This window comes from Lactuca sativa, chromosome 3 (assembly GCF_002870075.4).
Source record: "Lactuca sativa cultivar Salinas chromosome 3, Lsat_Salinas_v11, whole genome shotgun sequence".
In the NCBI taxonomy this organism is placed as follows: Eukaryota; Viridiplantae; Streptophyta; class Magnoliopsida; order Asterales; family Asteraceae; genus Lactuca; species Lactuca sativa.
The window spans coordinates 73,474,608-73,487,813 of record NC_056625.2 but is presented as its reverse complement, the minus strand read 5'-3'; the positions used below and the strand labels follow the sequence as shown (position 1 = coordinate 73,487,813).

General features: G+C 36.7%; 1 protein-coding gene across 1 annotated transcript; it reads left to right on the top strand.

Annotated features, from left to right (window-relative positions):
- Nucleotides 1–481: 481 nt before the first annotated feature.
- LOC111879072 (uncharacterized) lies at nt 482–2,244 on the top strand. The gene is made up of 6 exons (XM_023875549.3): nt 482–810; nt 1,089–1,184; nt 1,284–1,505; nt 1,601–1,697; nt 1,790–1,852; nt 1,980–2,244. Exons 1-6 carry the CDS (start codon nt 511–513, stop codon nt 2,171–2,173), a joined length of 972 nt encoding a protein of 323 aa, XP_023731317.1. The 5' UTR covers nt 482–510; the 3' UTR covers nt 2,174–2,244.
- Nucleotides 2,245–13,206: the final 10,962 nt, after the last annotated feature.

The window sequence follows — 13,206 nt, the reverse complement described above, 5'->3', positions numbered from 1 at the left end:
TTTCATCCTCCTCATATCAAAAGGTGACAAGTGTAACATTTTGGTAAAAATAATAATATTTTAAAATAATCGTCATTATTTTATACGGATAAAAAGATAAATATAAAGAAACGTAGAAGGATATTTAATTTTTTATTGATTATAGTATATAAAAAATAAGAAAGTGATTTGTTTTACATATCAACTTAAAAAAATAATGAAATTCAATTGAAAAATATTACATCTAACATTCGAAATGTAGATACTATTTCATCTCTAATCTACAATTCTAGTTGCACCAATAAAATTCGGTACATTTTTTTTAGGTTTTCAAAATATATGTTTTCTAAACTTCAAGCTATCAAATGTCACTTTTTGTTTCATTTTAATACAATTTAAGATTCAAAAAAAAAACTTTAAACATAAAATAATATAATGTTTTAAAGTCGAAAAAATTATTTTGTTATTTATCAAATTTACATTATATTATTTAAATCCAGTAGTAGCAAGATTCAAGAATAAGGTTGAGCCATGTTTCTTGGAATCTCTTCTTCGTTCCTTTCTTCTCCTCTCATCCAAACTTCACACACGTCCACGCCCTTCCATCATCTCAACATCAAATTGAATTTGAATCTTTCGCGCCGTAATTCTACCCCCAAATCGATCCAAAACATTACGAATTCGCCATCGACATCATCATGTAGCAGTAGCAGCAGCAGCAGCAACAAGATTTGCTTATGTGGGAGAAGGGCATTTTTAGCAACAATCTCCACAGCTCTCATCCCAATTCGCTATTCCAATGGCTTCGATTCGCTTTCTGATGATCCCATGGTACCTAACTTTGATTTTAATGTTCGCCCGAAACGTCGACCAAGCAATTGTTTTATTTAACGAGTTTCAAGTGGGTCATCGAACATGTTTGCAAAAATTCAGAATGTTCATATTCATTTTTGAAGTTGATTTTGCTACTAATATACTGTCAATTGTTTGGGAATTTGAGGGTTTTTGTTGATTGTTTTGCAATTATAACCAACATCGAAGATATACTAATTACTGGTTCAATTTTCACTTAAAAACATCAATTTAAAGGGATTCAATGTTCTATGAAGGCTGTGCTGAACAGGGTTCACCCTCCAAGACCAGATTGGTACGAGGAATTTTACGCTACAGCCATGGATACAACAATGAAATCTTACGAGACTGAGGTTCGTATTCAACTAAATTTTGTATCGTAAACCAAAAATCTTATAGAAAACCCCCTTCCCTTTTACTCCTTTTGTGTAAACGACATATTATTTGACAAGATTGCAGGTTATAAGTCGCAACTTTTTGCAAATCTAACAGGGAAGCCTGCAAATATACTGGAAATAGGCATAGGAACGGGTCCTAATCTCAAATACTATGCTAGTGCGACTTCTGATGCAAATGTAATCGGTGTAGATCCGAATAAAAAGATGGAAAAGTACGCTCAAGCTGCAGCAGAAGCTTCTGGTTTACCTCAAAAGAATTTCAAGTTTATTCATGCCGTATGATCTTCACTTTCTTAATGATACACCAAGTTTAACTAAATCGATTTAACATTTATAAAAACTTGTTATATAACACCCACAAGTTTATGCAGGTTGCAGAAGCATTACCTGTAAGTGATGCTTCCATGGATGCAGTGGTGGGCACTTTGGTGCTATGCTCTGTTAAAGATGTTAACAAGACCCTTCAGGGTATTTGATCCATTGATTATGAGTTGTTTTTCTTTAATCAAAATCTGATTTTAAAGAAAAGTAAAGGGTCATATTTTTTTTATTTTGTGCAGAGATCAAAAGGGTTCTTAAACCAGGTGGGCTTTACATATTTGTGGAGCATGTAGCTGCCAAAGGTACTCCACTGAATAAAATGTTAGGACTTAATGTAGTTAGACACCAACATATTGTTGAAATGTAAGGGTAAAATGGTCATTTGGCTTCATTCAGATGATCTATTTTTGGTTTCATTTTTTTGAGCAGATGGTTCGCTTCTGAAAGTTATGCAGAGTTTTTTAGATCCATTGCAGCAGGTGGTTGCAGATGGATGTCATCTTACTAGAGAAACAGGAGAGACTATTTCTAAAGCTGGCTTCTCAAATGTTGACATGAAAACAGCTTTTCTTTCTTCTGCATCATTAATAAACCCTCATGCATATGGAATTGCTTGCAAGTAATTAAGTAATATGTATGCACATATGTACCATTTATCTATGTTCTATTGGTTAAATTCATCGTGTTTATGTGATGGCGAGTTTGATAATTGATATAAGAAGAAATGAAGATAAGATTTTTGCAAAGAAAGACCATGAATAAGAACAAGTATAATAATTGACTGTAATTATTGCTCAAAGTATAATAGTTGATTCTAATTATTACTCAAATAGTTAGTAATTGGTTTATTTATATTTTTTATGGTTGGAGTGTTCTTGGACAAAATTCGAATGAATTAGTGGAAGTACCAATGAATATGTAGAGGTATATTAATGGTTTAGTTTCAAATAAATAGTTATTTTTCTAGAAAAAAAATAAGGTGAAAAATGTTATAATAATTGATCAGAGTGTGGTCATGATGAATGAAACAAGCAAGTGGATGATAAATTCTCAACTATTATATCAAATATATAAGTGATTTTTCTTACTGATTTGATTGTATATAAATAAGATATTTTATAGGGATAATGAAATAAAAAAGGAACATATTTTTCGTTTTGTACACGTTTAGTCATGATGAGATTTTTTTCTTGTTCATATTCACCCATTAAACGTGTTTTTTGTCCATATCTTACCCTTATGACTTGTTGGTTTTCGGTGTTCGTTGCAACTCCGGCGAGACTCTAGGCATCTTCTCCAACAAGTCTTCGGTCAAAATGATTATTCCGACGAGTCTCCCTAAAACATAACACCTCTCACTGGTGGTCAACACCACCCATGCCACCACCAGTGCACCATTTCATTGTACATCCATCTCCTTCAGGTTCTTCACCTCCACCGCTCCCTTTTCATCTACCATCACACTAACCACTATCATTACCATTAAATCTGATGACTTCTCCGCTACCAGGTAACTTTTGACGTTTTCTATCACCGCCACCAAGCCCATTCACAACAACAACCACCGCCGCCTTCACCTCGTTTACAACAGCCACCACCACCATCATAATCCGCATCCATTATCTCTTTCTCTCTCAACCAAGATTTGAACCAGAGGTGTTAGTGCTTGCAGATCGGAGTTAGGGTACGAGATCGGCGGGTGCTTTAGGGGGTCGAGTGGTGCAATAAGGGAAGGTGATGAGGTCAGGCAAAGTTCTAAAAATTTGACAATGTCATCGAAAAAACATGTTGGCTGGAGAAGATGATTGAAAGCTCACCGGAAGAAAACATTGTTGGCCGGAGACCCGTCGAAGAAGATGACTGAAATCTCGTCAAAGTTGCAAACATCGTTAGAGCTATCAAATATATTGGAAACCTACTATAGTAGGTCATAAGCATGGTTTTTGAACAATTCAAACAAGTTTAATGGAAAATTATGGGGAAAAAAACTAGGTGACTAAATGTGTACAAATAAAAAAATTGGTTACTATTTTAAATCATTATCCATATTTTATATATTTTATAATATGACAATTGGCGTGAAAATAACATATTTTTATTGATCGATAATTTTTTTTAATGTAACGATAAAAATAGATATTTAAATACATTTTTTTATAACCGATCAAATTCTCATATTAAGTATAATTTATAATATCATTTACATGTTAGGTAAATCATAAGTTTTATATTAGAGGGTAATATATGGTTATTTATAATATCATGAACTTTTTGTATTGGCATCTTTTACATGTTTTGTAAATCTTAAAAAAATTAATTATATGGGGAACATGGCATAAATATCCTTAAGTTTTTTCAAATAGAAAATGAGTTTACCCTAAATCACTTGTAGCTTGTAGGTGCATTGTAACATGAAGTTTTCAAGATTTTAAACAGTTAGTAGGTTTTATACTCTCTAGTCGGTTACCATGCCACATGACTGTCATGTTTGCAGCCGAATGAGCTTAACGACCGATGTAGGTTGTCATACCAACTTCTTGCCTCTTTATAGTTAAACCACCACCCTCAAGATTAATATTAATGGGTCCCACCCCTTCTCCATCACCACCACTACCATCAGTGATCACTACCGTCGACAATCAACACCACAACCGTCATCAACAACCATTGCGATTGACCACAACCAAAATGTCATTGACAACCATTACCACCATCATAACCTCAAATCAAAACCAAATCCTACAAGAAACATTGAAACTAAAATTAAATTCTAACCTTAAATCAAAACCAATACTATACAAAAAAACTCATTAATGTGATATCAAAACCTTAACACATAATGGAATAAGGGGGAAGGTGAGTTCGTCTGGTTTCATCATCTTTCATCGAACATCAAAACCTTAAACCATCACTATCACTATCACTGACAACCACCAACATCACTTCCGTCTACAAAATAAATAAATAAAATAAAAAACTTATCAAACTTGATGGAGCCATTTGCTTTCATTCTCTTTCACCAAACATAAATTATTGGTTTGAGAATGAAAGAAGGAAGAATGTGGGTTTGAGATCCACATATGGCTTGATAGAGGTGGTGGTGTTAGAACTTTTTGCCAAAAAATGAGAGTAGGAACCGCAAATGGTTATAATTCATGTTGTAGGTGATTAGGAACCACAAATAGTTCTAATTTTCGTCGGAGAATGAAACAATGGTCGGGGGTGATTGTGGGGTGGCTAGAGATTTTCACCGAAGAAGGTAGTGGTTGGAGAAAGATAGTGACGGAGGATGATGTCGGAGAATGATATGATGGGTTTTGGCCATATGAACATTCCTATGTGCACATGCAAACCCTAATGCTTGGATCTAGGTTTCTCTAATTGAACATGCATTCAATCCAAGACTTCTAGTGGCTAATAGACTATAATAACAATATGAAATCAGAATTAGAAGTATACCTTGAATCACTTGCTTGATCTTCTTGTCCTTGGAGCTTTAGAGTCACAATTATCACTCCTCTAATGGCTTACAAACACCAACTAGCAAGAGGATGATTTGAGAGAGAGGAGAGGGCATCAAAATCGGCCAGGGTTTCTTTCTAAAGCACAAGTGCCGATTTCCTTAACCCTTGGGGTCTATTTATACCTGTACGGCTCCTAGGGTTTCACCCTTAAACCCTAATTGGATAACTTAGGCCCTAAGCAATCCAATACCCTAATTGATAAGCCTTGGACGAAATCTAAGCCTATCCAAAACCCTAGAAATCGTCCACCATTATCCATAAGGGATTTATAGCCCAAAGTATAACTATCAATCAATTGACAGTTTATGCCCCTTTATTCAATTAATCTCTTTAAGTCACCAAATTAATTCCTAATTAATTTATGACTTATATTAATCAAATAATAATAATATTATTCCTTATATTATTCTTATAATATATTAATAATAAATCATCCTGTCAAGTTGCTATGGTGAAGGCAACCCAAAAGGACCATGCACAACCGGGTCAAATACTTGCCTAATATAGTTGCAGCCTTAGACATTATTCCAACAGTCTCCCACTTGGACAAGTCTAGTAACTATATGTACAAGTACAATCCGATTAGCAATCGTAGCTCTCAAAGACGCTGTCAAACTCTGATCTAATCAATCTTGTCCTTTAGATAAGGGATCGTACAGTCCTCTGTTTAGATATCATGCTGACAATTCTATGGAACTAATTTGTCTAGCATTTGGTTTCTCGATCTCCGATTTATTTGACATAGAACTTAATCGAACACATCAATTCAGTTATGACCGGGCCCGACACATAAGTCAAATCAAATCATCGAGCGGCCGAGATATCGCTTTTACCCTCTTAGGATAAAGTAACAGATAAACTTCGACTTACATGCATTTACTTATCCATTAATCAACTATACACAACAATGCGTTTTATAACATCAAGTTACTGATGCGGTTTCGCATTATCAATGTACAACCAATTAACAAATAACAAACCATATATCTTGGTTTTAAGACCATATGATATTATCGTCTTGCGATCACCCTTTTTATTACATTCCATAAGGTGATTCCAGCAAGCGCGGGTTTGTTCCGTTGCTCAAAACTAGTTCATAAGCACTCATGAACGTTGCAACAAACTTTTGCTATGTCTAATACAATTTAGACAATCTACACACCAATTCATGACAATCTTCATTCATATCTACTTCCAACATATGAACGATTGTGGACAATTTGAATAATTCGATTATTCTTAATAAACTCAATTATTCTGGAAGTTAAAACATGCAAAGAGAAACAATAGTTAAACAATTAACATAAGACAATAACATTACTCATAAATAATACTCTTTTATTTAATCATCAAATGTTAATTACATTTATCTATTACACGTTTCTAATACTATCTAATCTATACTAATATCATCCTTCAGCCCAATACTCCTAGCGTGCTGCAAGTGCTTAACCCTACTCAGTCCCTTCGTAAGCGGATCTGCTGGGTTATCTTCTGATGATATCCTCTTCACTACGAGTTGTCCTTCTTTTACACGATGTCTAATAAAATGATATTTTCTGTCGATATGTCGAGATCTACCATGATCCCTCGGTTCCTTGGTCAAGGCAACCGCTCCTTCATTATCACAGAAAATCTCCATGGGCTCCTTTATGGCAGGTACAACTCCAATATCACCAATGAAGTTCTTCAACCATATTGCCTCCTTTGACGCTTCGCTCGCTGCAATGTACTCTGATTCACACGTTGAATCAGCTACAGTTTCCTGCTTGGAACTTTTCCAAGTTACTGCTCCTCCATTCAGGGTAAAGACCCAGCCCGACTGCGAACGGTAGTTGTCCTTGTCGGTCTGAAAACTGGCATCACTATACCCCCGCACCTTCAAGTCATCACTCCCTCCGAGGACTAAGAACCATTCCTTCGTCCTACGAAGGTACTAAAGGATATTCTTGACCGTAATCCAATGGGCTCTGCCAGGGCTCCCTTGATATCTACTAACCATGCTCAAAGCAAAGGCTACATCAGGGCGAATACAAGTCATAGCATACATGATTAAGCCAACTGCGGAAGCGTATGGAACTCGGCTCATTTCTGCTATCTCAGCTTCGGTACTCGGACTTTGAGTCTTACTCAACTTGGCATTACTTTGTATCGGTAATTCTCCCTTCTTCGAGTTTTCCATACTAAAACGTTTCAGTACTTTATCTAAGTAAGTGTTTAGACTAAGTCCTATTAGTCTCTTACTTCGTTCTCTCACTATCCTTATTCCCAAAATATAGGAAGCCTCTCTGAGGTCCTTCATAGCGAAGCACTTCCCGAGCCAGGACTTAACCTCCTGCAGAGTCTGGACGTCGTTTCCTATGAGTAGTATGTCATCGACATACAGAACGAGGAAGCTTACTATACTCCCACTGGCTTTGACATATACACATGATTTATCTTCGCTTCGTACAAATCCAAACTCTTTGACTTTCTCATCGAAGCAAAGATTCCATCTGTGAGACGCTTGCTTAAGTCCATAAATGGACTTCTCAAGCTTACACACTCTATTTGGATGCTTCGGATCGACAAAACCCTCTGGCTGAGCCATGTAAACATCCTCAACCAACTTTCCATTAAGGAAAGCGGTTTTGACAATCATTTGCCAAATCTCATAATCATGAAATGCGGCAATAGCTAGCATCACTCTAAGAGACTTTATCTTTGCAACTGGTGAGAAGGTCTCATCATAGTCAACTCCGGGAGTTTGAGTAAAGCCTTTCGCAACCAATCACGCCTTATATGTGTGTACGTTTCCATCCACGTCGGTCTTCTTCTTGAAGATCCATTTGCACCCAACGGTCTTACGTTCGGGCACATTATCAACCAAATTCCAAACTTGGTTGTCATACATGGACTGGATCTTGCTGTCCATTGCCTCTTTCCATTTCGCAGACTCCGGGCCTGCCATGGCTTCCTTATAGCTATTAGGTTCATCTAGATTTATTAGTGTACCATCACTAATCTATGTGTCCCCTTCGGTAGTAATATGAAAACCATAAAATTGGGGTTGAACTCTAACTCTTTCGGAACGTCTAAGAGGTAATGACTCGTCAATCGGTTCAACCGGAGTTTCCTCCTCGGGTTGAGTGCCAGCGGTAGAGGTTCCTTCATCTATCGACTCTTGAATCTCTTCAAGCTCGATTTGCCTCCCACTGTCTCCTTGGCTTATGAGTTCTCGCTCTCGGAAAGCTCCTCTCCTCGCAACAAAGACAACATTATCCTTCGGTTTATAGAAGAGATATCCAAAGGATTTTTGCGGGTAGCTGATGAAAATACATCGCTCACTACGAGGTTCGATCTTGCCGTGAGTATCTCTTGTTACGAAAGCCTCGCAACCCGAAACCTTGATATGTGCTAACGAGGGAGCTTTCCCTGTCCACATCTCGTGAAGTGTTTTGGCAACCTTCTTAGTAGGGACTCAGTTAAGGATATAGGCGGCAGTCTTTAAGGCATACCCCCAAAAAGAGATAGGGAGTGAAGCACGACTCATCATAGAGCGAACCATGTCTAACAAGGTTCGATTACGCCTTTCTGCCACATCGTTCAACTGCGGTGTCCTAGGTGGCGTCAATTGTGAAACTATTCCACACTCCTTGAGATAGTCGTGGAATTCAAGACTTAGGTACTCTCCTCCTCGATCGGATCGAAGCATCTTGATTTTCCTGCCCAATTGATTCTCCACTTCATTCTTGAACTCTTTGAACTTTTCAAACGTTTCTGACTTTTGCTTGATTAAGTAGATGTACCCCTATCTACTATAGTCATCGGTAAAAGTCACATAGAAGCGGTTTCCATCCTTCGTGGTTGATCTAAACGGTCCACATACATCGGTATGTATGAGGTCCAATAGACCCTCACCCTCTCACATGTACTAGTGAAGGGTGACTTAGTCATCTTTCCAAGCAAACAAGACTCGCATGTGTCATCTTCCCTAAGGTCGAATGACTCCAACACTCCATCCTTTTGGAGTTGGGCTATGCGCTTCTTGTTGACATGTCCAAGACGACAATGCCACAAGGATGCTCTATCCATACCATTGGAAGAATCCATGCATAAAACATCATTTCCTAAGTTATCTATAATCATAACAGTTTCATAAATTCCATTACATGGTATTGCTTCAAAATATAAGACACCATTTAGATAAGCAAGAATAGAACCATTCTCATTATTAAAAGAAAATCTAAAACCTTGTCTAAACAAACCATGAAATGAAATGATGTTTCTTGCCATTTCTGGCGAATAGCAACAATTGTTAAAATCTAAACATAAACCATTCCTAAGCACTAAAGAATACACTCCAATCTTGGTCACATGCGATGATCTTCTGTTCCCCATGATTAGATTTATTCATCCATGCTCCACATCCCTATTTCTTCTTAGTCTCTGCAATTCAGAACACATGTGGTAACCACAACCGGTATCAAGGACCCAAGAAATAGCATGAGATGAATCGTTAGATTTAATTGTGTATATACCTGCGAAAGACGGCTTGATCTTTCCTTCCCTTATGGCTTGCAGGTAGTCTGGGCAGCTTCTCTTCCAATGCCCTATTTTATGGCAATGATGGCACTCTGCCTCCTTTGGGTTAGGGTTAGGCTTAGCGGAATCAACTTTGGTCCCACTAGAAGAGGAACCATCTCGGGACTTTCCCTTGCGGTGGATCTTAGACGGAGCCTTCCTCTTCTTGCCTCCTCTTTGCCCAATGGCCAAAACAGGAGCAACGGGTGGATTGGGAGTGGGTGCAACAGACTTGTCCTTGAGGTTGCTTTCAGCAACCCTAAGGAGACCTTGGAGCTTGCTTAGGGTGACCTCTTCTTTGTTCATGTGGTAGGTCATCCTAAATTGATTGTAACACGAAGGCAAAGAGTGAAGCACCATGTTGATCACCAAGTCTTCCCCAAAGTCAGCATTCAACTTGCGAAGACGATCGACATACCTTTGCATCTTTTGCAGGTGCACGGTAAGAGATTCTCCATGACCCATTTTGGTGGAGATCATGTTAGTGAAAATCTCGTAACGCTCCTGCCTCGCGTTCTGGTGGTATCTCTCCAACAAGTCTTGGTGCATTTCGTATGGATACATGTCCTCATAGGACTTTTCGAATTCGGCGTTCATTGTGGCTATCATGATGCAATGAACCTTCGTTGCATCACGTTCATGAGTCTCAAAAGCAGTCATTTCAGCCGGAGTAGCGATTTTTGGGTTGATCTTCTCGAGCTTCTCATCGAGGACATACTCCTTGTCCTCGTAGCGAGCAATTGTGCGAATGTATCTTATCCATTCGCTAAAGTTCGCCCCATCGAAAGTCACCTTTTGACAAAGGCTCATCAATGTAAACGAACCAGTAGCAGCGTTGTTCGCGTTCGACATCTACAAATAGAAAGGACAAAGATAGATTAGAATTTGAATCCCTAATTATCACCCAACAAGAAAAATTAGGGCTAGGATCCAACACCAATATTTACATATTAGAAAAGGGATGGCGTAATCTAACATGCAAACAATTTGAAGGTAAGTGAATGACGATTCACTAATTCTCCACCATGAAAACATAACTTTAAGTTCTAAATGTATTGAGAATTCCTAGGTTTGGATGAGATTCATTGAAACCTTTCAATGGCATGTTTAAATCTCGATATGCACCTCTCGTTTGTGACTGAGATACTGAGGATCACAAAGTGGGTGTGAATTACCATGCAAATTCACATGGTGCCTTCATTGTAACAATCACCTATTCAATGTGCCGGTAAACCACACACGCTCCATCGAACTATGATAAACAATGAATCACCCTTTGCCACCTTTGCTTAGAACCAATTAGTGTGCCGGTAAACCACACACGCTCCACTAACTTCTTAGCAAGGGTGCAAAGTGCAATTTCATGGGATTGCATCAATTCACTTTTCCTAAAGTAACTAGGATTGGGAATTTTTGAAAAACATGTAGTTACTTTGTATTTCATATTATAGTTTTAATGAAGAGATGAGGTTGCTCTATCGTACCCGTTCGGCTAACGACCCTCCACCGATCAAGCAAGCGGTGGGTGTGAGTGTACACCCATTAAGCGCCATTTTATAGGCCGCAACCTTATACCCACCTTATAGGGTTTGAAATTTAAATTGTCTAAATTAAACTTTTAATCACAAAACATAAATTTCAAAACTTGAGGGCAAGTTTTAAACTTTTCAAAACATAGGGGATCAAATAACAAATAATCTAAATTAACATTTAATCACATAATTATCCATATTTGATTTATTTAATAATTTCTTGCAAAACAATTTACCAATTTAATTAAAATAATTAATCAATTATCACATAAGGAAATAATATTTTATTAATTGATAAATATCTTCAATTAGATCAAGAATATACTCATATATATCATAAAATCGGATTTATATTGATCTAATATGATTAAGGCAAGTATCTCAAAGATAAACAACAAGAAATCCCGAAATTAGCTCTTTCTGACGCTTGGACTCGCCGAGTACCACAATGGACTCGCCGAGTCTAGCCTACTCGCCGAGTCCACTATGGGACCCGCCGAGTGCATCAGGTAGAAACACAAAATTCGAATTTTGAAGGCATCAAACAAGCAACCAAGGCATCAATTCAATAGAAACCAATCTAGGCTCTGATACCACTGATGGGTTTTGGCCATATGAACATTCCTATATGCACATGCAAACCCTAATGCTTGGATCTAGGTTTCTCTAATTGAACATTCATTCAATCCAAGACTTCTAATGACTAATAGACTATAATAACAATATGAAATCAGAATTAGAAGTATACCTTGAATCACTTGCTTGATCTTCTTGTCCTTGGAGCTTTAGAGTCACAATTGTCACTCCTCTAATGGCTTACAAACACCAACTAGCAAGAGGATGATTTAAGAGAAAGGAGAGGGCATCAAAATCGGCCAGGGGTTCTTTCTAAAGCACAAGTGCCGATTTCCTTAACCTTTGGGGTCTATTTATACCTGTAAGGCTCCTAGGGTTTCACCCTTAAACCCTAATTGGATAACTTAGGCCCTAAGCAATCCAATACCCTAATTGATAAGCCTTGGACGAAATCTAAGCCTATCCAAAACCCTAGAAATCGTCCACCATTATCCATAAGGGATTTATAGCCCAAATTATAACTATCAATCAATTGACAGTTTATGCCCCTTTATTCAATTTAAGTCACCAAATTAATTCCTAATTAATTTATGACTTATATTAATCAAATAATAATATTATTATTCCTTATATTATTCTTATAATATATTAATAATAAATCATCCTGTCAAGTTGCTATGGTGAAGGCAACCCAAAAGGACCATGCACAACCGGGTCAAATACTTGCCTAATATAGTTGCAGCCTTAGACACTATTCCAACATGATAGTTGTGACCAATTACAAGATAATGATGACAACTGGAAAAAGAACTAGGATGTCCAATTGTTTTTGAGTGACGGGAATTTTGTGGGGTTTTGAACTACGCTGACATGACAAACCACGTCAGCCAATAAGACTCGTTAGCTTGTCAAAGTAAGGATAAACATGTAAACGAATTACAAACTTAAGGTTTTTTTTTCAAGATAACATGTAAAACCGATAACATGGTAAAAGTAGACGCAGCAAAGTGACGTTATAATAGAATCGTCTTTATTTTGAAAACTTAAGGATTTTAATGTTATTTTTCATATATATAAAAGTTATTATATTATGACTATTTTTATGGTTTAATCAATATATTTTATTTTGGTAAAAAAAACATCTATTTTTAAAGAAAATTCATTGTGGCCTATATTTTTGCTTTAGCTTATATTTTTTTTATGTACATACTATATAAATAAATTTAAAAAAGTTATATATGCTATTTTATAAAGTATATATAATGTTATGTAGGTATATAAGAAATGATATATGTTCTATTGGAGTTTAATAAATAATAATTTTTATTGACCAAAATAAAATATATCGATTAAAAAAAGAAAATTATATGACTTTTATTTTATGTATATTTTCTAATATAAAAAAAAATGGAAATTTAAACAATTATATATGTAACTGTAGTGAAATTACCAGCAGACGAT

Bases quoted from the DNA above. Each gene is read 5' to 3' on its own strand.
- LOC111879072 (XM_023875549.3), top strand. From the start codon at position 511: ATGTTTCTTGGAATCTCTTCTTCGTTCCTTTCTTCTCCTCTCATCCAA. The intron at 1,185-1,283 runs GTTCGTATTCAA...TTATTTGACAAG, and splicing joins TGAAATCTTACGAGACTGAG to ATTGCAGGTTATAAGTCGCA. The intron at 1,698-1,789 runs GTATTTGATCCA...TATTTTGTGCAG, and splicing joins TGTTAACAAGACCCTTCAGG to AGATCAAAAGGGTTCTTAAA.